This window comes from Tachypleus tridentatus, chromosome 7 (genome assembly GCF_004210375.1).
Source record: "Tachypleus tridentatus isolate NWPU-2018 chromosome 7, ASM421037v1, whole genome shotgun sequence".
NCBI lineage: Eukaryota > Metazoa > Arthropoda > Merostomata > Xiphosura > Limulidae > Tachypleus > Tachypleus tridentatus.
In genome coordinates this window covers 58264492-58286552 of record NC_134831.1, presented here as the reverse complement: position 1 = coordinate 58286552, position 22061 = coordinate 58264492, and the positions used below count along the sequence as shown (strand labels likewise).

General features: G+C 35.0%; 1 protein-coding gene across 13 annotated transcripts in view; it reads left to right on the top strand.

Moving 5' to 3' along the window:
- The window catches only part of LOC143255743 (uncharacterized), a 51219-nt gene extending 39223 nt beyond the window's left edge, over positions 1-11996 (top strand). For all 13 annotated transcript variants that reach the window (XM_076511901.1, XM_076511902.1, XM_076511912.1 and 10 more), the window contains one exon: positions 8689-11996. In XM_076511901.1, coding sequence (XP_076368016.1) covers positions 8689-9644 — 956 coding nt within the window. In that variant the 3' untranslated portion in view covers positions 9645-11996. The remainder of the gene's footprint in view (positions 1-8688) is intronic.
- Positions 11997-22061: the final 10065 nt, after the last annotated feature.

Sequence of the window (22061 nt, the reverse complement as noted above, 5' to 3'; positions counted from 1 at the left end):
TTGCGTGCTCGTTGCAAACAACTACTCTGCTGAATTCTTGTTTGCAACGAATGGCAACAAATAAGTGATGATGCTTCATCTAGTTTATTAAGTTGTTTTTCAACGAATGAAAACTGATATTATTCGAGATACCGGAGGTACGAAAAGTTGAGTGGACTTTGACTGGTTACCCGACTTTGGATCAATTGCTTTTTCATCAGAAATTGTCACTCTAGGGTGCGAAATAAGGGACTAGCCATATATTTTGCTACTTCTAAAATAAATGCGTGTTTGAAAGCTACTGATAGACATCGTTATTAGAAATGTTGTATTTTGTTTCTCTAAACAAATCTTTTCATTTTCTCGTCTCGTTTTGATTTCTTGAAAACGCATATTTAAAGATTTAATGCAGTTTTTGAACTTTGGTATCACATATGCCATAATTAGTATTTAGACAATAAACACCAATATTACCCCCAAAAAAAAAAAAAAAATAGTGACGTCAGTTTTGAATAAATAAGTATTAAAGTGTTGTGCACTCAAGTTTTTTTACTGGTGATATTTACCTTAAAAGTCTTTTAATTATTGCATCTTGCAAGTTTCTCCATGGTACTCGTGAACTAAATAGAATCTCTTCTCTCTGAAAGTATTTAATTTTGTGAGCGTAATAATTTGAAATTGCAACCAGTTCAGATAGTTTAGTTAATTATTTCACTAACTTAAATTTATACATGTATAAATTTAAAATAAAGATAAATACACTATAGAAACTTCTGCAGCCACAACTATACTAACTTAAGTAGGGGATGATGTACACTTTCAGTTTAGCCTATTTTTCAGATGTATGCGGTAAGGCTTATAGTAAACATTTTTGTACACCACATTGAAGTGTAACAAATATAGTTTGTTGTTGTTGTAGCAGGAAAAGACAAGGTTCAGCTATCGCATTTCAGTACCACTATTTCTATGATGTCCCGTAAATAGTTAGTCGTGATTTTTGTAATAACTGAAAAAAAAATCAAGCTTTAGGCCTTTTTCAGTTTTTATGATTCTATAAGAAAGTGTTAATTAAAATGCAATAATTAGTTATGAGGATAAACTGTACATTTTGACCACTTTTACTGTGTTTAATTTACAGCTTTCTAACTACTGAATTATTCGAAGTATTAGCAACTTAATGTCTAAAACGACCTTGTTTTTTTTTCTTTTTTTGATGAGACAGGAATGTCAGTGATTAAAATTGTAGACTTAGCGTGTCATACTGTGAATCTGAGGTTCTATCACTTATCCTACTTTGGAGTGGGTGCGTTATAAGAATGGCTGTCAACGTCTATTCGGCCTGAGAAGAGTTGACGGTGAGTAGTGTTGCCTGTCGAGCCTTTACTCTGTAATTTAAATTATGGATGGCTGTCGCAAATAGCGCTGAGTAGGATTGCGCGAAATTCAGCAGACTTTCTTTGTTTGTTTTTAAATTTCGCGCAAAGCTATACGAGGGCTCTCTGCGCTAGCCGTCCCTAATTTAGCAGTGTAAGACTAGCGGGACGGCAACTAGTCATCACCACTCACCGCCAACTCTTGGGATATTCTTTTACCAACGAATAGTGGGATTGACCGTCACATTATAACGCCTCCATGGCTGAAAGGGCGAGCATGTTTGGTGCGATCGGGATTCAAACCCGCGACCCTCAGATTACGAGTCGAACGCCTTAACCCACTTGGCCATGCCCGGCCCTCAACAGACTGAGTCTGGATATATCAATGTGAGGCGATGTCTCGGTCTTGCAGCTTTAGAGGTTTTATGTGGTTGTAATGAGAGCTAAGCAGTTTTACAGGCACTTGAGAGTCATTAGTATAGCTAACAGGGGCCTTAACCTCAATCGTCCTGTTAGGATTGGGCTATGCAGTCTTTGCTAATCCAGTTGGATTTTTTGGGAGTGTAGTCGTGTATAAGCGCATTAGCCTTAGGCGGTATAATCAGATAAAAAAAAAAAGCACTTTTTTTTTTAATTGGACAAGTTCAGAGATATATTACATTTCCGTAGGAATTGTGGAGTCGGTACCTAAACCTGAATCATAGTAAACGGGAAATTACGTTTAGCCATGTCAAGAACTAGAAACTTTCCAACTTAGAGGTATTTGAACTTTTGCCCAAAGGCAAGTATTTCCTGGCTACACCAGTTTTTGGAGCTCGGATATTGATGCAGTCTGTGCATTGGAAGAATTGAGATTTTTGCAGCTTTATTTATTTCAGATGCTTGGAGAGTTGTGAAGACAAAGTGAGGTAATGCAATCTCGTGCTGCATAGATACCTAATTTATGTGTAAGATCAGCGAGTTGCGTATCTGGGTTACACAGATTTACACTAGGCCTAAAACAGTCTTAAGACACATAAAATGGTTCTCAGGTAAAACATTTTGTGAATCATTAGTGACCTGATTACTAGGTACAGGTTTTAAAGAGGGCAAACGGTCCTTTGTATAATATAGCCTAACCCTTAATCACTAGCCAGTCGCATTGAAACAGTATTATTATTATTCTTGTTAGTTGAGGAGATGGGGGATAAATCTCTCGCTGGCAGATTACTAAACCACTCACCAGAGGGCCGACTAATTAAATATGTACCTTACATCTTAATAAACCTATTTTGTACAAATTTTAATACTTTTTTTTTTCCCTGTAACACCTCCTTTCGTATTCTTATAGTTTTAACTTTTAAATTTTGGATATATATATATATATATAAACATGTGCTGCTAAAAAAAGTCGTAATACACAAACTGTAACTAGTTTTTTGTTCAGTTATTATATTGTGAACATACATTAGAAATAAAAGGCATAGTTACATGCCTCAGTTATGCCGGCTAGCACAGATAGCCCTCGAGTAGCTTTGTGCGAAATTCCCAAACAAACAAACAAACTAATGTGACCCCGATGTTGCAGAGAAATACGCTACCGCGCTTTACGTACACAGTGAGAGCAACTGAAAAACATGAGAAATATGAATATTTTGGTTATTGTGATTCAGTTTTTAATAGTATATTCAACAAATAGTGTGTTGAAGTTTTTAGGTAACTTCCTCTCGTAATACCAAAAGTTGTCTAGAACTTTCCCGTTTCTACAACCTTTATGCCAGCTTTTGTTTCTCTCCGTTTAAGACACGTAGTTACTCGTCTCCAGGTATTTATTTATATGTAAACATGCGCTCAAGCTTTTCATTCTGAGGCGTATTTCAAGTTATTAGCCAGACAAAAAAATTATAAACCGTTCTACTCACTTAGGTTAATTACTGTAAAATTACGAGCTGCACTCTTCCACAAGTTTTTCGTGCCCGCGCTCACGCAGATACCTATTATGAAATTAGCTGGTCCTTTCTAGTGTCCACAATTTGCAAACTAACCTTTTACAGAACAAATGAAGTAATGCGACGGTGGGGAGAACGATTCCAGTGCCAAAAATATCACCAGAAGGCGCCGACTGTAAAATGTGCACCCTCAACATGTTAATGTGCAGTTTAATCACCACTCACGTTTAGTGTTGCTTTCACTTTTGATACTGTTTGCCTTTCAGTTGCGCTTTACGGTAAACCATACCCGAAAATCAGTAGGGGAGGATATCTGGAGATAGTGCTAGTCATGTTCGTTGAAATGTTTGATAGTTGACCATACGAAGCATGATTCAGCAGTGTCATGACAATGTGTGATGTAGCTCCATTTTTTTTTTTTTATGAAGAGTCCTTTAAAGCACAATGTTTCAAGTTACATCAGAAACTAATTCGCTTGGTTGTTGCAGGTCTTTTGAGTTCAGTGTTTTTACATATTACCTTAGTGTTGCACTAGGGTTATTACATTTATTATAATACCTTACTTGAAAAAGTCGTACGATCAGAGGTGTAAACTTCAGTGAATCATTTCTAATGGCAGAATAAATTCAGATATGATTGGTGCTGTTATTATACAGTCATCGTATACAAATTACGTTATAGCGTCCCCTACCGGGAATTACTTTTACACTGGAATCTTTATTCCCATAATCTAATTGCTTCATTTACCAAATGTTATAGCTCTACGGTGCTGAGTTATGGATGCTAGAATAAACCGACTAACTTTATAATAACCTCGTACGTCTGTGCATGAGAGAATAGAAAGGACGCGTAATGTATACATTTACAAAGTGTGTGTTCTGGAAACTTGTAATAAATATATATGTATTATCGAAGTAATGAAGAAAATCGATGTTTAACTATTCTCAGTTGAAACTGCCCTAACTCAATGGATTCTCCAGTTATAACTTCGCCATCCAAGCAAACGCAAGAGGGCGCTGATAACCAAATGATCTAGCACATATTTTCAAAGCTCGTATCTCGTTAAAAAAAAATGACCTTCAGTTTCTATTAGCTGCTGAAAACATAATGCAGATTTTCTATATGTATATTCAACACGATTCAGTAAAGACCTATTAAAATGAACTCAGATCTGATGTCAAGGGAACTAATATGACGAGTGTCAGATTTCTCAAAACATCTGTCGTCGTAGTCCAGTCTTTATCCCCTCTTAAAAACATGATATTCTGTCTCTATGCATGTATCTTAATATTTTAATATAAAGTTACAAAAGTTTGGAACGACTATAATATCTTTGGAAATGTTTTGCCGTGAAAACGAGCAAGATCGAAGAAGCGTTTCTTTTTGATAACTTAAAAAAAAAAAATGTTATGAGAGAATTGATCCGACCTTCGAATGTTTTAAATATTCCAACACATTTAAAGATCAAATAGTGTTTGCCCAAGACTGCTAAAACAAACTTAGTACGTTCAACCAAAAAGCCAATGTTTGTTTGTTTACGGAGACCGTATTGTCAGTTTTAAAGATAATGAAACAGTCCATCTATCTAGGGAAGTCGCATCAAACTGGAATACTATGTTAAAAGAAAAAAAATCAATTCTTTTTTTATAAAATTATAACTCGTTCTACATAATATTTAAGTTGTCAGATACGTCCATTTGACGCATACGAATGCATATACACACATGTAGGAGTTATAATTTTTAACACCTTAATGTATGTATCAAAACTTAATGTTAATAACATTGATAATTAGTATTACAAAATCAGTTTTAAGTCAAATTTAATTGTAGAAAAAATGGAGGGCTAATTTTAATTTTGAAATGTTGCTGAGTTTTTACGTGACACTTAAGAGTGCGTGATGACTGTTAGAAAGGCATGGTTGGGGACATGACCACTTTTTCGAGATTTGTGAGTTTCGTGAAATTTCCAAAATTCTTTGCAAGAATAAAAAAAAAAGTGGCATATATATTCTCCTATGATTGAGAACATTAGAAATTGTTTTATTTGTATTTAAATGTTCTCTGACGGTTATTTAAAGATAATTTGCATGCATATTTCTCTAACGAAGAATGCTTCACGTTTATGAGCCACGCACATCAGCTTACAAAGTATATGGGCCCGGTATGGCCAGGTGGTTAAGGCACTCCACTCGCAATCCGAGGGTCGCGGGTCTGAATCCCCGTTACACCAAACATGCTCGCTCTTTCAGCCGTGTGGACGTTATGTTATGGTCAATCCCACTATTCGTTGGTAAGAGTAGTCCAAGAGTTGGCCGTGGGTGGTGATGACTAGCTGCCTTCCCTCTAGTCTTACACTGCAATATTAGGGACGGCTAGCGCAGATAGTCCTCGTATAGCTTTGAGCAAAATTCAAAACTAAACAAAAGTATATAAGGTTGTCCTGGAGACACAGCAAATTACCCATCCAGTTAAGAACTTCTGATATGTCATGTAAACGTTCATCCTCCTTTCATTGGTTTATCTTGTGAGGTATGCAGTGTTATTCGTGCTAAAAACCTCTTCTGCTTATAATGTTTGCTGTCTAACTTCTTTTAACGGTTTAGTACATCGAAGTCTTAGTCGATATGTTTCTAAGTGTTGATTGAATCTGATTAATATTCAATGAATAAATAAGAACTTCATACTCCATGTTTGTTTAATGTGGGTGTTTAGTTGCTTATGAGACTCTATACTGAGCAATAAGTATAAGTATTGATATACAAGTTTTAATTTTATAATTGTTAGTCTTTTACTTCAAACATTATATTAGAATGTTGAAGGGATATTACTTGAGTGAAGACACCAACTCTGATAAAGAAATCCATCGTTTTAAATTAAGAATAAAGACTGGAAACTGACGTTATGTATTATGTGTAATAATTGTGTTAATTCTGTTCATTAATAGGTTGTTTAGACAGAGTATTCATGATGAAACTTAGTTGAATAGATGACAACTGCCTATTGTAGAAACACAAGCGTTAGGACAACATTTTGAAAATCTTTCGTCCTCAGGCGAAATACTTTCGAAATGTCGTCCCCTATACTTGTTTCTGTAACAGGCTCTTTCCATCCATTCAGGGGCGTAGATCCTGGGGAGATGGGGGTATGCATCCCCCCTTAATTTTAGGTGGGGGGTATGGTGCATAAAATCATCTCCCCCCTCCCTACAGTTTGGTCTGTTGAATTGTTTTATTGCATCACAGGCCTTCAAATTGTGTTTGTTCTTGTGATTCTCGAGTTCTTACCAATCGAATTACATAATTAGGCCTAGATGTAGGCTTTTTCAGTAGCCGAAATGTACATCTTTAATATAGGCGTGCGTCTAAGCTTTTCGATCTAAGCGATAGTAAGTAAGTATCAGTCAGTAGGCCTAAGTATACATGCAAGTATCGTGGCAAGAACATGTGACTGCATGTTTACAGCTTTCAGGTTCACGTAATCAGAAATTACCAATTTGCAAATTGAACAGTCCACATAAGTGGTTGCAAAAATCATCCCCTCCCCCCATCGGGTGTAAAAAATCTACGCCCCTGCATCCATTCAACTAAGTTTCATGTTCTAGCCCTACTTTTTGAGGTTGGGGTGGGGGAAAGCATCTAGGCCTCATATTACCGACTTCGTTTTCGTACTGGCGGATTCAACATAATGCATTATGTTGAGTAATTATCACCTCACTTGTTAGAATGAACTGTTAGAAATAGAGTAAAACTGTAATTCCTATCTGTATCAAATACTTGGGAAACTCCAGTAGTAATTACTGTGTCCAAAAGGATTTGCAGTACTGATGGTGTTTTAAATTTCTTTGTATGACACTTTTATTTCGCCTGTTATTAAGGACACTACCCTACACAATGTCTAGAAACCCTATATGTAGTTTTGTGACCCCATCGCTTAATTCTAGGGGTAGTTATTTTTAAATAAAACGTTTCCTGTATTTATCATAACAGCAGTTCCCAAACTGTGAGTTAAAAAAAACATTTAATTATTTATTCTTAGCATTTTCAAACAAACAAAATAATAACACAAATATAAGAGCATCACTAGAAATAAGACCACCCCCTCTCCAATGGAATATTTCTTCCAGAATATTGTTTTCCCACTGGAGTCGTAAGTTGGGACCCCTTTGATGTGGGCCTGGCATGGCCAGGTGGATAAGGCACACGACTCGTAATTCGACAGTCGCGGGTTCGAATCCCTGTTATACCAAACATGTTCGCCCTTTCAGTCATGGGGGCGTTATAATGTTACGGTCAATCCCACTATTCGTTAGTAAAAGAGTAGCCCAAGAATTGGCGGTGGGTGGTGATGACTAGCTGCCTTCCCTCTAGTCTTAGTGCTAAATTAGAGACGGCTAGCGCAGATAACCCTCGTGTAGCTTTGCGCAAAAAAAAACAAACCTTTATATATATGCGCACCTCTTTAAAAATTATTCTTTCAGTCCTACATATTATTTTTCCATATTTTACAAATGCACTTTCTTCTTAATGCATTTGGTGCAAACTTTAAACAATTAAGTATATTTGTTGATCAAGTACTTTTCGCACATTAAAAAAACAAAACAAAGAACATTAGTGTGGGTTAGTGACAAATGATAAATGTCTTGTACAATATATTCGTTGTATACAAAAAATATAAATGGTTCGCAATTCTTGGTAAGGGTTTTAAGTATAATTAATATAAGTAAATAGTATAATAAAAACTGTTTTTTGACATTGTTTTTTCCGACTGAATCATACCTACCTAGCAAGCACGCAATACAAGTAAATTTAATAAATTCGAACTTCCCCGATTTCTCACCTTTCTTTTTGTGGTAGTGAATTTGTTTCTGAAAACTACAAGTTTTGTGGGTATCGGTTATTTCTTATCTTAATCCGGTTAATTTATCATGCCAACTTAAAGCATTATAAAAACAAAATACCAGTTAAGACGTAAAAAGTAATAAGCCTATTGAAAAGGTGCCATATTGTATTGTAATTTGTAACAAAATGAATAGTTGTAAACCATAATCATTGGCAGTATAAGAAATAAGTTATGCGTGACTGGTTTATTACAGATTTTAGTTTTTTGAATGGTTATTATCGAAAGAGATATTTTGTGGCTTATTATACGTTTATGCTAATTGTTTATCTTGTTTAAAGTTTGTTTGTATAAAGGTATAACTTCCAATGAATAGTGTAAATAGAAAAAAAACACTTTTTTTGTGAATTTTACATAGCAGGTAATTATTTTAACAAACACGTCACTCTCATTATCTGAGTTAAGAGTTCTCGTAGATTAATATTACCAATCTCCGCTTAGAACATTAAACAAGATATCCAACTTGTACTTAAGAAGTATTAAAGAAACCGAAACGTTTTCTTTTTCTAGGTCGGGAGCACTTAAAGATGCAACTTTGCAACGATACGATGCCTTATCCTCAGCCTGAACTTCAGCATTCAAACTTGAACGGCCGAAAGCGTCGAGGGAACTTGCCGAAGGAATCGGTGAAAATTTTAAAAATGTGGTTGTATGAACATCGGTACAATGCATATCCTTCTGACCAGGAAAAACTTTCTCTCTCTAAGGAGGCCAATCTCAGTCTGTTGCAGGTCTGTAATTGGTTTATAAATGCCAGGCGTCGCATTCTGCCAGATCTGATCCGGAAGGAAGGACACGACCCACTGCAGTACACAATAACTAGGAAAAGCTATTCACACAAAAACCACGGTGTAAAACAAAGACACCACGGTGAAAATTCAGAGAAGTCTGACCATGACAGGCTAGCCAAACCTCTCCGGTCCTTTTTTTCTGCAACCGATGATAGCGCCACTGATGTGGAAAGTGAAGACAGTTTGAGTGAAGTTTCTCCTCTTAATTCTCTCCAGTCTGATTGCGAATTGAAAGACTGCGACTCCCCCTTGAAACTGACAAAACGTTGGCAACAGTCTCACGAGCAAGAACTCGTGAATGGAAAATGGTCAGTGAGCTCTGATTTTTCTTCCACAGGCTCGTCACCAATGCAGGTTTCACCAACGAGTGATCGTTCGGACACCAATTTGTACGTAAATCCTCACAATTACGACAGCGTTACAGAATACGATCCTTCGGTCACAGCCAGCACCTGCGAAACAAACGACGATTCGAAAGCGTTTGGTTCAACAATAAATTACAACAATACGATTGAAGATTCAAAACGGAACCCGTGGGAATCCGAGCCCAACACTCCACCGCTTACGCCACCTGGCGAAGATAAGGAAGATCCGTTCAGCTGTTTGTACTTGTTAGTAGACGCTGCAGTTGGGGAACTAGAAAAGCAGCAAGTGCAGCGTTGTCCCAATTTATGATATCACGCTCCCTTCTTATCCATTTACCCATCCAAATGTGCCTTTCATTTTATGATATGTTCAACATTTATTCGTTGCAGAGAAAGGAGAACCGCAGGAATTCTCAGTAGAGAACCGTTTACGCATTGAAATAGCTTGTATTCAAGGGCTTGTTGTTTTCACAGCATTCCGTTTCTATGCTCAAACTTTTCGTTTAAAAGTACTGTAACTGATTAAGAGCCACCACATTGTATTAGCTCGTTAATTTTGAATATCTGTCCCAATATTCCATGTAATAGGACGTGTTCAACAAAAACTACGATCGAATTTTCCTCTTCGTCATTTGAATTTGTCTAGGTTCAGCCTGCGTTACTTGTAGAATAAGTTATGGATTTAAGCACTGATTAGTGCGATTTATTCCTACAAGCCTTGTACAGGTGTTTTACAACATAGTATCTGTTTATCATTACATGCTTGAACTTGTAGTCTTGCACAGGCTTTGCGTGTGAAAACTACCTTTTAATAATAGTAAATTTGCCATGTGTATCGAGATATCGAGGTTGAATTAAATCTTAATTGTAGCTGGACGTAAGGACATAATATATTGAAACTTGTTCTTAATTAGAAGTAATGCAAAAAAAAGTCTTGCTTTTGTATTACAATTGTCGATTAGCAACATTTGAAATTAAATTTTCAAAAATGAAACTTACTTCGTAGTTTAAACATTCTTGTAATTTCGAATAAGTAATATTTTAACTGCCTACATTCACGTAACAGTAGTAACCAAGATCCAATATTATTACATTAGGAAATTTGTCATTCGATCACGCTGCTTTATCTCGCATCAAAAAAGATGCACTTGAGAAACAAATAACATTATGTCAGACCATAATTGACTTCAAGGGGCTTGTTGCTACTTTGAAGCTCAGTAAGTCAGACTATGGTCGATTTTAAGGGATTTGTTGATAGCTGGAATCAAAAATTACTATCAGCGGAAGCTCTTGTTTATGATTATAATGTAAGACTACAATCGAGTTGCTATTTTTTCTTTCTTTTTTTAAGAAGTAGACTAGTGACTAAGAGTTAACGGCAGTTTTAACAATATTTGACGTGTTATTCTGGAGAAGCTGTTTCTGTTTTTTTAGCTACTTCTGTAGGAATTGTACACCGCAGTAGGGAACAAGGACAAGGCTTAACTCCTTCCACGCCTTTTTTGTAGTGGCACTTAGTATGTTATTTCACATGTTAAACTCAAATAAGTTCTCTTCCTTTAAAAAAGAAAGTTTCAACTTCCATAAATTAGTTTTGTGCTTATAAATGGTAGTTTTAGAGTAAGAGCCAAGTAACACTTAGTTCAACTGTGTTTGAATTAATTATAATGTGCATGGAAAGCATTTGTAACACCATCCATCTCTAGACAATCAAAACAAAAGAAAGCAAGATAGAGTTAACTTCTTTCTGCAACACAACTTTTAAAAGAACTCGCACAGCGATGTTTGTTTAATCTTTTGCATTTCGTCCTTGAAATTAATAATTTAGGCTCAATACGGTATAGTTTCCCTGTATTAGACTTGGCTGCTCAAAATGAAAAGTTAATCATATGTATATACATTTAACATAGATATATATATATATATATATAGAGACATATATTATTTAGGTCCGTTCATCTTGATTGAGAAGTCTTTATTCACGGATCTTATTTTACGATTTTAGCCATAAATTTTTAAATAGTTTTTAGCTAATGTTTTTTATATGTATACAAATAATTTATCCTGCTAAATCTTCAATTTTAAGAAGGTTAGCTGAAGGATAGTCTGAAAAATGAAGTTTTTGTACTTTGTGTGCAGGAATGTTTTTGACATATCAGGTATGTCAATTTGATTTGAAGTCATGTTTTTGAAGTTACACTTTTTTGAACCATTTTTTGCATCATGAGTTTAGTGTACTCACAGTTCTGGTAAAGAAACAGCAACAACTAAAATAGTTAGATAATAGTGAACTAAAAATGTAACTTATTCTTCACTGTTTGTTTGGATTAGCACATGTGTATAAGCCATACAACTGTAGGTATCTCACCTTCTTTAAGCCTTCTTAGATACTTACGCAGTTGTATATATAATTTAAAAAATAAACCATGAAGAATAGATACGTTATGAATTAAATTTTGCAGTAGGGTTAACCAGAGGTTTGAAATAAATTTTGTCAGATCGTGTAATTCTTGAAGATGTAACTGATGTATAATTAAGTTTACTTTGTTTCGAGTTGAGAGTTGTAGTTTTTACTATTTTGGAATTAAATGATAGCTATACCAAATATTTGTTGGAAATTTTGATGATCACTACAGAATAAAATGTAGATAAAACAGAGTAACTCCCTTGTATGAAGTGTATAATTGATTTATATTCGTTATATCATCTAATTAATCGCTTGAAACAACGTTAGAAATGTTCACATTTCCGACCATTCGATTATTTGTAATATTCAAAGTAAAATGAACAGACTGCAGACTTAAACGGGCAACATAAGAGAATCAGTTTACTTTAAAAACAAACGTTAATTCGACCTTTGCCTTGAAAACAAGTTGACCTTTAAAACTAAACGACTTAGTTTTATGTAAAAATAATGTTTTTAAATACACGATTTTCGATGGAAAACGTATTTTTAGGATAATTCAAGATAAATACATTTAATATCATGAGGTACAATACATAAACGATGGCTGTAGATGAACCTATGGCATACCATGGGCAACATGGCGTTAACAACAGTAAAAACACACACAAAAAAAAATTGTGCGAAATTTTCAAACATTTTGTCACTTACTGTCAAAATGCTAGATAATGCAGATAAAACATGTACGTTATTTGATATATTTTAAGCCTAATAATTACAGACGTTTACACGATGTTTGTGTTACGAGTATAAACAACACTTATGGTACATTATTGGGGTGTATAGAGACAGTCAATCTATTATTCATATTTGACAGCATTTTTTCTGTTAAATTTGTTTAACAACAGGTCACAATTCATATATTTTAGCATGTCCTGTTGCGAAACCTTTTAAGAGGCAATTTATACGCAATAACATTACAGTGAATGCATAGTTTTAAACAACGGATGGCGTGTAACTATTTGACATCGGCAAAGTGAAGCAAACATCTTTGGCATTGGTTACGAGAAGTATGGCTTTGCGAAATTAAAAACCAAATAAACAAACGAGAAGTACGCAATCGCGAACAACGTTGCTCGTTTTAAGCATATTACTTATTTTTATTGTTTTGTCTCGGTAAAAATAACGCAGTTTTTAAATAATACATTTTCCCTTGTAGGTTATTCCTTATTAAACGTGTAATTAATATATATTTAAAACACGACTTGAAGCCAATTTCTTCATACTGAATATGAATTATCCTCTACGACCTTATTAAACGGCTCGAAGAAAAAATATTTTGTTGTTGTTTTTGGAATTTCGCACAAAGCTACTCGAGGGCTATCTGTGCTAGCCGTCCCTAATTTAGCAGTGTAAGACTAGAGGGAAGGCAGCTAGTCATCACCACCCACCGCCAACTCTTGGGCTACTCTTTTACCAACGAATAGTGGGATTGACCGTCACATTATAACGCCCGCACGGCTGGGAGGGCGAGCATGTTTGGCACGACTCGGGCGCGAACCCGCGACCCTCAGATTACGAAGCGCACGCCTTAACGCGCTAAGGAAAAAAAAAATAGTATTTGAAGTAGTGAAGCTAAATACTACATAATGATGGGGGGGGGGCGATTTATAATGAGATTTATATTAAGAACCGTTTTTCTGAATAATGTAACGGTCAATACCACTATTGATTGGTAAAAGAGTAGCCCAAGAGTTGACGGTGGGTGGTGATGACTAGCTGCCTTCCCTCTAGTCTTACACTACTAAATTAGGGACGGCTAAAGCAGATAGCCTTTGTTGCTTTTGAATTTCGTGCAAACAACTTAGTCATGTCATTTTTAATGGACATAAACTGACTCGGAAATAAGTCGCTATGAAAATTATTGTGAAAATTATTAAAGGGGGTTCTAATATTTTAAGATTTGCAGCATCACTTGTGTAGTAGTGATCTTTCCCCATAAATATGCCAATCAGCCTGTACGTAGTTATTCTGTTATATAATGTTCGTTTAGAAGCCTATACAACAATACCGACTTGCCAAAATCGTTTGGTGTATTTTTAAATTTGTTATTTTTGAATAGGTTTTTTAGTCATTTTAGCTTTATGTAGTGTTACACTGTGCATTCCACAGAGTCGCATATATTTAGGCTAATGTTTAAAAGTGACCTGATTATATTTAACTTATTTTATTTAAAACATTACGGCCCGTACAATAATCTTTCTTGCTTTTTCTTTTATGCAAGTATTACGAGTAACAAAAAAACAAACTAACTTTAGAATATGTTCAGACATTTTTAATGGAGTAAGTAGCACGTGTATTTTCAAATACGTAGTGCTAGAACATCCAAATGGAATGTTTTTGTCTCTGGGGGTACACAACAATTCAAGGTTGTTTTTGTTTTTTGTTATCTACCGCATGGCGAGGATGTAACAATAGCGTATAAACAAAAGATATTAGAGAACAATGGGTGGGTAAGTTACCTATAAAAATACCAGACACAATAAGTTATGTAGCTTTATAGACGAAAATTTTATGCTGATAGAGTTGTTGAAAATTTGTAAAATTCTTAAATTTCTATACAGAACAAGCAGGAAATTAAAAACCACATTTGAAATCTGTGAATCTTATCAATGTTATTTTGCAGGTACATTGTTTTGTAGGTACATTGTTTTGCGATGACAATTCTATTGTAATAGGATCAGATTTGTTATATGGTTTGGTTAATTTTCTTTGAATAAATTTTGAGAGGTGAATATTTGATTTGTTTGTCCTAGAAATGTTTCATGATAGCTAAGCGTTTACTGACATTTACAGTTTGGTTTGTCGTCATATTTAAAGTAGACAAAAATTTGTAAGAGGTTATCAGTATTTTGTTTTGGTCATTCATTTAGATCAGACCGGAGTAACATTCTTAGTTTTTGCATTAAAATAATTTATTGGCTGCAAGTATTTAGCTTACTCTTCCAATTCCTACAGTACAGAGATGGTTCCAAGCGAATCCAAGAATGATATTAATTATGGATGTGTATATATGTTTGTATACTGTATGCTATGTCAACCTGATAGTATTATTTATAACTGTTCAATGTGCGAATTTAAATGCACTAGGAATGAACTTGCTCTGTGCTTATTTACAAGTCTCTGATGTATATTTCTTCTTTTTATGTTAAAACATGTAATTTCAGGTCACAGGCTTTTTTCATTTTCTATAGGAATATGCAAATGCAGATTATAACCCAATTATAATTATTCATATCGAGTAACCTTTGCATTGTATGAAGTTTGAATAAGTGTGAAAATGTTCGTATACTCTACTTACAAAACTATGGTGCTAGAGTTTTAATATCCGGTTACAAAGAAGCATAGAAACTCTGTATCCATGCAAATGTATATACGTGTATTCAAATATAATTAGGAAGGAAAACCACGTAATGATATGTAACACGTATCAGAGCTGCAACTTTAAACAGTATCAGCTGAGCTGATAATGATGTTACTTTGAGATGTTGATGTCTTTAAGTGGAACTATAAAATAAAAAAAAGCTCGTACTCAATGGGAAGACACTAATACATCACTACAGCACAAAAAATTAGAATATGGCCTAAACAATTTTATTTTTTAAACAGTAATGAAATGAAATAAAAAATATATAAACTTTTTTGAAATAAGATGAGACATTTATTTAAAAAAAAAAAAAAAAAAACTTTGTCCCGTTAACATTTAAAAATATTAATGCACTGGACACTATCCTAATTTCTAATAACTTTCCTATGTAGAAGGTTTACCACGAATTAAATATATACAATTTTGTTGCTGCTATATCGCAGAATGAATAGAAATAGATCGTGGGCAACTTCGTCTTGAGTCTCACATTGATCACACGCTGGTAGTTCGTGCTATTGCCAGATAAAACGTGTAACAAAATTGTGGTTATGGAAGCTACACAGCCACTCATTTTTGAACTGAAAAAGCTTATTGTTACTAATAATGGCACGAAGCCTTGCTTTAATGACAGGCTTCATATCAAGACATAGAATGGACCGAGGCTTCACAGTGTCAGTGGAGATAAACTTGGCGGCAGTGTCAGCTATCTTATTTCTTCCGACTCGAGTGGCCAAGAATCCAGTCAAACTGAAACGATGTTGAATGACAAAGATAAATTAGCCGCTTACTTGTGAATTTCCCAAAACAGGATCAGAAATTAGTTGTTGAGTCCAAATCTTTCAAGAAGATAATTCAGTGACAGTCTTGCTTACCTTTTGTGTAATTAAGAGCAGTTGGGGTTACATCTAACTCATCTTTTAACACAGGTGCCTGAGATTGAATTCTATAAGTAACAACAGAGGCATGGGAAATTATAATAGAACCCATCGTCACCTGATTTTGTTGTAGAAAATTCGTTCTAAAAGCATTTAGTAAACAAAACTTATTACTTTCACTCTGGAGAGTCTGAATTTTGTGTATGACTCGGCGAAAGATCCCAACGAAGGGTGCTAACAAGCTATGAGAAGATTATCAGATATTATTGGATCATCAAGTGGTACACAGCATAGACTGTCAAGTATAAAAACATGTTCTTTCGTAGGGATAATAGCATTCAGCCTGCCGTAAAGAAAGTAGCAAACGTCGACTGTGAGATGGCAGCTCATATGTTGTGTGCAACCGCTAGACTGGATAAGTGCAGAAAGCACCGTAGAGCTAAAGTCCCTGATGATGCACAGAATCTAATATTTCCAATGAAGATTCTCTGGTTGAGGTATATACCACAGACTTCTGGTTGAGTTTAGACTGAATGATGGCGCATTACATTCAGTATGAATTATCTATCCACTCGAACATGTGGAAACAAAGACATGCAAAACATCAAGTGCTCTTGTACATTAGGCTTTATACTGCTTTATATGTTAACTGAAAGTCGGATTGGTATTAAACATGCGTCTTTAAAAATAATCTCAGTCACTACAAAATTCTGTGCATTTCCGAGATATAGATTGGAAGAAAATGTAATCCTCTCTAACGAGATAAATGCACAGAGACGGGTTGAAATTATGAAAATTTAAAACTAATAGCAGTGACTTGTTCAGTTAATTTATGGAGGATGGTTTAGAGCTGTCATTTGATACATCTCGCGTAAAGGAATAGGAGAGCGAATTTACATAAATTTGGATTTATCCTTTACTGAAATGTTGTGAATAAAAAAACAAACAATTAGTCGAGTTACCCTCAACAATGGAGGTCTCACAAAACACTGAACCTTCAAGTCAAAAATATTATCAAAATAAGAAATACAGAAATATGATGCTTTTTCTTGAAAACGACTTTTTTTTTTTTTTTTTACGTTTAGTCGAAACAGTTACGCTGGAAAGAGGTTGCTTGATTTTAGGAAAGTTAAAAACACTATATTTAAGAGGAATCTGAAATTCTGCCCAGATTTCTGAAAAGGAATGACATTAGCCCTCACAACACAAATCAGAAAATGTCTTCTACCAGATCTAATAGAAAGGATCCAGTATATGCCCTAAAATCAGAATAAAGATAGAATCACATGTCTTAACAGATACAATTCAATCCCATATGCAGCAACCTTGATTTTTTCCTATGACAATAAGACCAAAAAGAAAAGGATTTTTGACCTCACAGGTGGAATAAGGGGGGGAGGACTCGCCAAAAATGTAATTTCTTGTAAACAAGTCCCTTTTACTGTTGAACTGATTTCGAGACGTCTACTTTCCATTCATCCTCCAGATATTATTCCAGACCACCTTTGAATATGTGATTGAATAAATACTGGAAGTGTATTTGAATCACAGTTCTCTATGACTTTGATGTTAGATTTTCCAAGTCCAAACTCAAGTCTTATAAAAGGCTATAAAATTAGTAAAAATAAGGTATTCTTTCTGAAGGTGTCTTGCCGCTTTGAAGTTGAAGATCCATCATAAACGAATTTACAGTGGAAATATGTCGAGGCTTTAGGGACAACACGTGTAACTGTATGAATTATGTGATTTCGTAGTGGTCCACATAGTTATTAATAAACAGTAGGTTAACAAGAGCAGAATCAAGCTTTAAGGAAGTAGTAAGGGAGGATCTTTCTCAGTTTCTACGATAGCACACAAATTAAATGGTAATGACTGTGACCATTCTTTCTCGGTAATGAAGATGTTTTCTGCCACATAGATTATAATTCACCTTTCTTCCCCTCAAAAAAAAGTGAAAACACAAGATCAACAAGATCAGCGGCAAAAAATTCCTGAAGCATGGAAATAGGTATATACTCCAGAAAAGAAAAGAAAACCAAGCTAATACACCATCCATATCCCCTTTACATTAACATTTACAATACTACAAAGTGTATCACGCCCATTTAAGACTCTGGAGTGATAAAAAGAAACTGAAAATATGCAATAAGATCATGGTCTGCTTTATGAATATTTTCTCTTGGTAGTGAAAGTATAAATACAATGTATCCATACAATCAATGAAGATACTGATGGAAATACCCTTCTCACCTGTAGTGAATGTTTATCGACATTTCTCTCCATGGAGGATAATAAATCCTGTACCGGTCAGAGAAAGGCGACAGGTAAGTATCTTTAAAGCTCTATGAAGTGAAATGAAATCCAGCAGTATATACTACAGACTCCACCATGGAAAATTGGCTTTAAAGTGTCTTCTCTCACTAATCTTTGATTTTATTAGGAATTTATTTTCTTATGATCATGATGTTAAAATCGGCATGTATTGAGGTCGTAGTTTACTTACCAATTTTTGATAGCTGGAAAGCCTCTCTGAGCCCCTTTCCATGGACAAAGAAATCTCAGATAGAGATATTTCCGAAAAAGAAAGTAAAGTCAGAAAACGAGATACAGGAACTCCAGGATATGATTAACTCTTGACAGGATTGTTTGTCTTTTTTGAAACGTAAGAAGTTAATTCACCGTCCACTGACTCCATCCATCATGGACTCCTACAACAGGATCTGCCACACTGCTATAAACAATGCAACATACTTGTGAGAAAATAGAAGTTATGCTGAATAAGGGTTTCACGAAAAAGCAGAAAGTTATTTATACAGAGGGAACAAAATACACAGATAGCAGGCCCCACTCAACGACTCTGAAGGAACTCGTCGAGTAAAACGCCTCAAGTTCTTTGTTGATGTTTTATACACCTGTCTGTTCACAAAAAAAAACTCTTGCATTCAAAATAAAAAAAAAAACATTTTAATTAATGTAACATTCAAGATACAATAAGAAATTCTGTTAGTAGTAAATTTAGCTATCAGAAACTATATAGATATATATACTGGATTCAAGCCAGTGTATGTGTGTTTTGTTACAATGAAGCCAGTTCTACTGCTGTGTCTACCAAAGGGGATCTAATCTCTTATTTTATCATTGCAAATCTGAAGTTTTAACTGCTCTCCCACCGGGGGCCATTCAAGTCGGAATAATTTAGCCCTTTACCTTGGATTCTGCACTAGTTTTGCCAAAAACGTTCCATTCTCATAGGATATAATCTCTTTCACACGAACAATATTTATATAACTTCTTCTTTATTACCAGAACATAAATTATACTAATAACATTCCTAGGAATTCGAATTTTTCTAACAGGTAAGGTGTGGAAGTTGATCATAAAGCCAAATTACATATTTTCATTTATACAAGAAACTGTACAGAGGCATTTATAATTCTTATCAAAAACAAAATGAACCAGTCCTTAAGAACATGACCAGAATTAGAAAGGTTTGTTTGTTTGTTTTTGAATTTCGTGCAAAGCTACTTGAGGGCTATCTGCGCTAGCTGTCCCTAATTTAGCAGTATAAGACCAGAGGGAAGACAGCTAATCATCACCATCCACCGCCATTTCTTTTATCAACGAATAGTGGGATTGACCGTAAAATTATAACACTCCCACGGCTGAAAAGACAAGCATGTTTGGTGCGACGGGGATTCAATCTCCACGGCCCTCGGATTACGAGTCGCACGCCTTAACCCAGTCGGCCATCCGGGGCAGACTTAGAAGGAGAACGCAGGAATTTGATTTAAATGTTGTACAGAATTATGGAGTTAACTGAAAATACCAGATTACGAATTGTTATTAAAAGAAACATCACGAATTTACCTTCACATCGAAACATCCAATACGTAGTAGATTTACAGGTAAGAGATAAATACAACGATCATGTCATACTTGCTGAAAACCATATGTTTTATCTTTGTTTAGCGAATGTTGGCTACACGCATTTCAGTTGGTTGAACCGACATGGGAGAATGGTGAAATTTTCTCTAGAATGTAAAATTCATACACGATTTAAGTAGCAAAACAAATGTAAACAACTCGCTGTACCCATTTGTTTTATTTCATTGGGAAGAAATATGTTTTTCTGATTCAGACTGAAATATTTCCAAAGCATCCAACCTTTTAAATGATATCATTATATTTTGTCAGCACAAGGCCAGCTACAGTGCATGAAATTTCAAACTGTGCAGGAATACTGGAGGGAAGAAGCAAAACCTTGATGAAGGGTTCAATTGTTATCCTTCAAGGTTACTTTGTGACCACATCCAGCGATATTTTGGTGACTGAGTTTTAACAATCAGAATAAATAGGTTAGCACATGCGTGTTTATCATGGTCAATTGTGTGGATATCAAACCGTGCAGTCTCACTTCCCAGTTTCTTTCCCATCAGATCCAGACTACGTTATTGTTATAATTAGAGAGTAATGGATAGAGTATGGCTCACGATGACGTCCTCGAAGAAGGTAGCTCTGGATTAAGGTTGTTCACGATTTCATGAATATAGAATCTACATCGAGTAGGCTAAATAGGCTATTTCAACATGTCACTCTAAAGGATTCAGTACATTTCTGGTCCATGGAGGCCTATCTAATTTTTCTGCATGGGATATATACATTTTATGTATTTATTTCGATATTTATAATTTAATTATGGGGAAAGGATTATTTTGCTATACTTTAAACTGCAGTAGGAAAGGACTTTGAATAACATAAGTATAAAATTATACCAAGATTAAGGTTTTATATTGTGACTTTTCAACTACCTTTTCCTAAAAGGATGAGTAAATCGTGTAATTATTTGTCTTCGTACTACCGTTTAGTGTGATAGGGCAAGTGGTTGCAGTTATACCATTTCTTTAAGTTGCATGTGCTTAAAGTTTGATTTATTTCAGTATAGTTTTAGAATTAGGGATGACCCATGAATAAAAGGAGAAAACGTGGTACAGTACATTTTTTGTCTATATGCTTAAGTTCATTTGAATATGTTTTCGAAATTTCTGTATTTTCTTTCAGTTTAGTGTAGCCATAGAAAGTCGTTTAAGTAAACAATTAATATGTCTTAAGTTTGCTTCTTGGTAACTCTCTCCAGGGACCTCTTCGTCCGTTACTTGGCGATTAATCTCTTGCAGGGAATAGAGACATCTTTTCTATCAAAAAAAAGTTGGTATGAGCGAATAAATGTCACATGTAGAAGTTCTGATCAAAACATATAGTCATACTACGAAAACATTGTTTCGTTTGAAATAACAAAACAAAACAGTAGAATATTTGATATATAGATGAACTTGTGCTCTTAGATATTTGTTGTTAGACCCAAGTTTTATTTAAGACTTTAGTAATAACGTCACCTACACTTTAGATGAAAGTAACAATCTAACTACACTTAATCTGCAGAACAGATCACGGTGAAAGAATTATTTTGCTGTACTTTAAACTGCAGTAGGAAAGGACTGGGTATCATTTTATGCTTATTTTATTATTCAAAGGCTTAAAAATATCGATCTTTGGGTCGCAGAATCGAATCCAGTCACCAACACGTTTGCCCAATCAGCCATGGGGGCGTTATATTCTCACGTTTCATCCTGCTGATCGTTCATTAAAGAATAACCCAAAAGATAGTCTAACACTTAAATTGGGAACTGATAACGTAGATAAATAATTCTTGTGTAGCCTTGCCCAGTATTCAACTAACAAAATATTTAACTTAAGAATTAATTTCCAGTGAATTAGCCTTTCAAGTCAGTAGAGATGAAGCGTAACAACACGTTAATGCAATGTCTTTTAAGCTCTGTAAAGTAAATTTAACATTCGTTACTCTTAGCAATTATGCGATAAAATTAAACCACGGGCACAGACGCCCAATAACCCGAATGTTTCTGTGAAATTGCGACTTTAGAGAGTTCAACATCATTTGTATATTGTATCAATTTTGTGTCTTCCAAATAAGAGATCTCTTTCTTCCTCTAGATCTTTTGC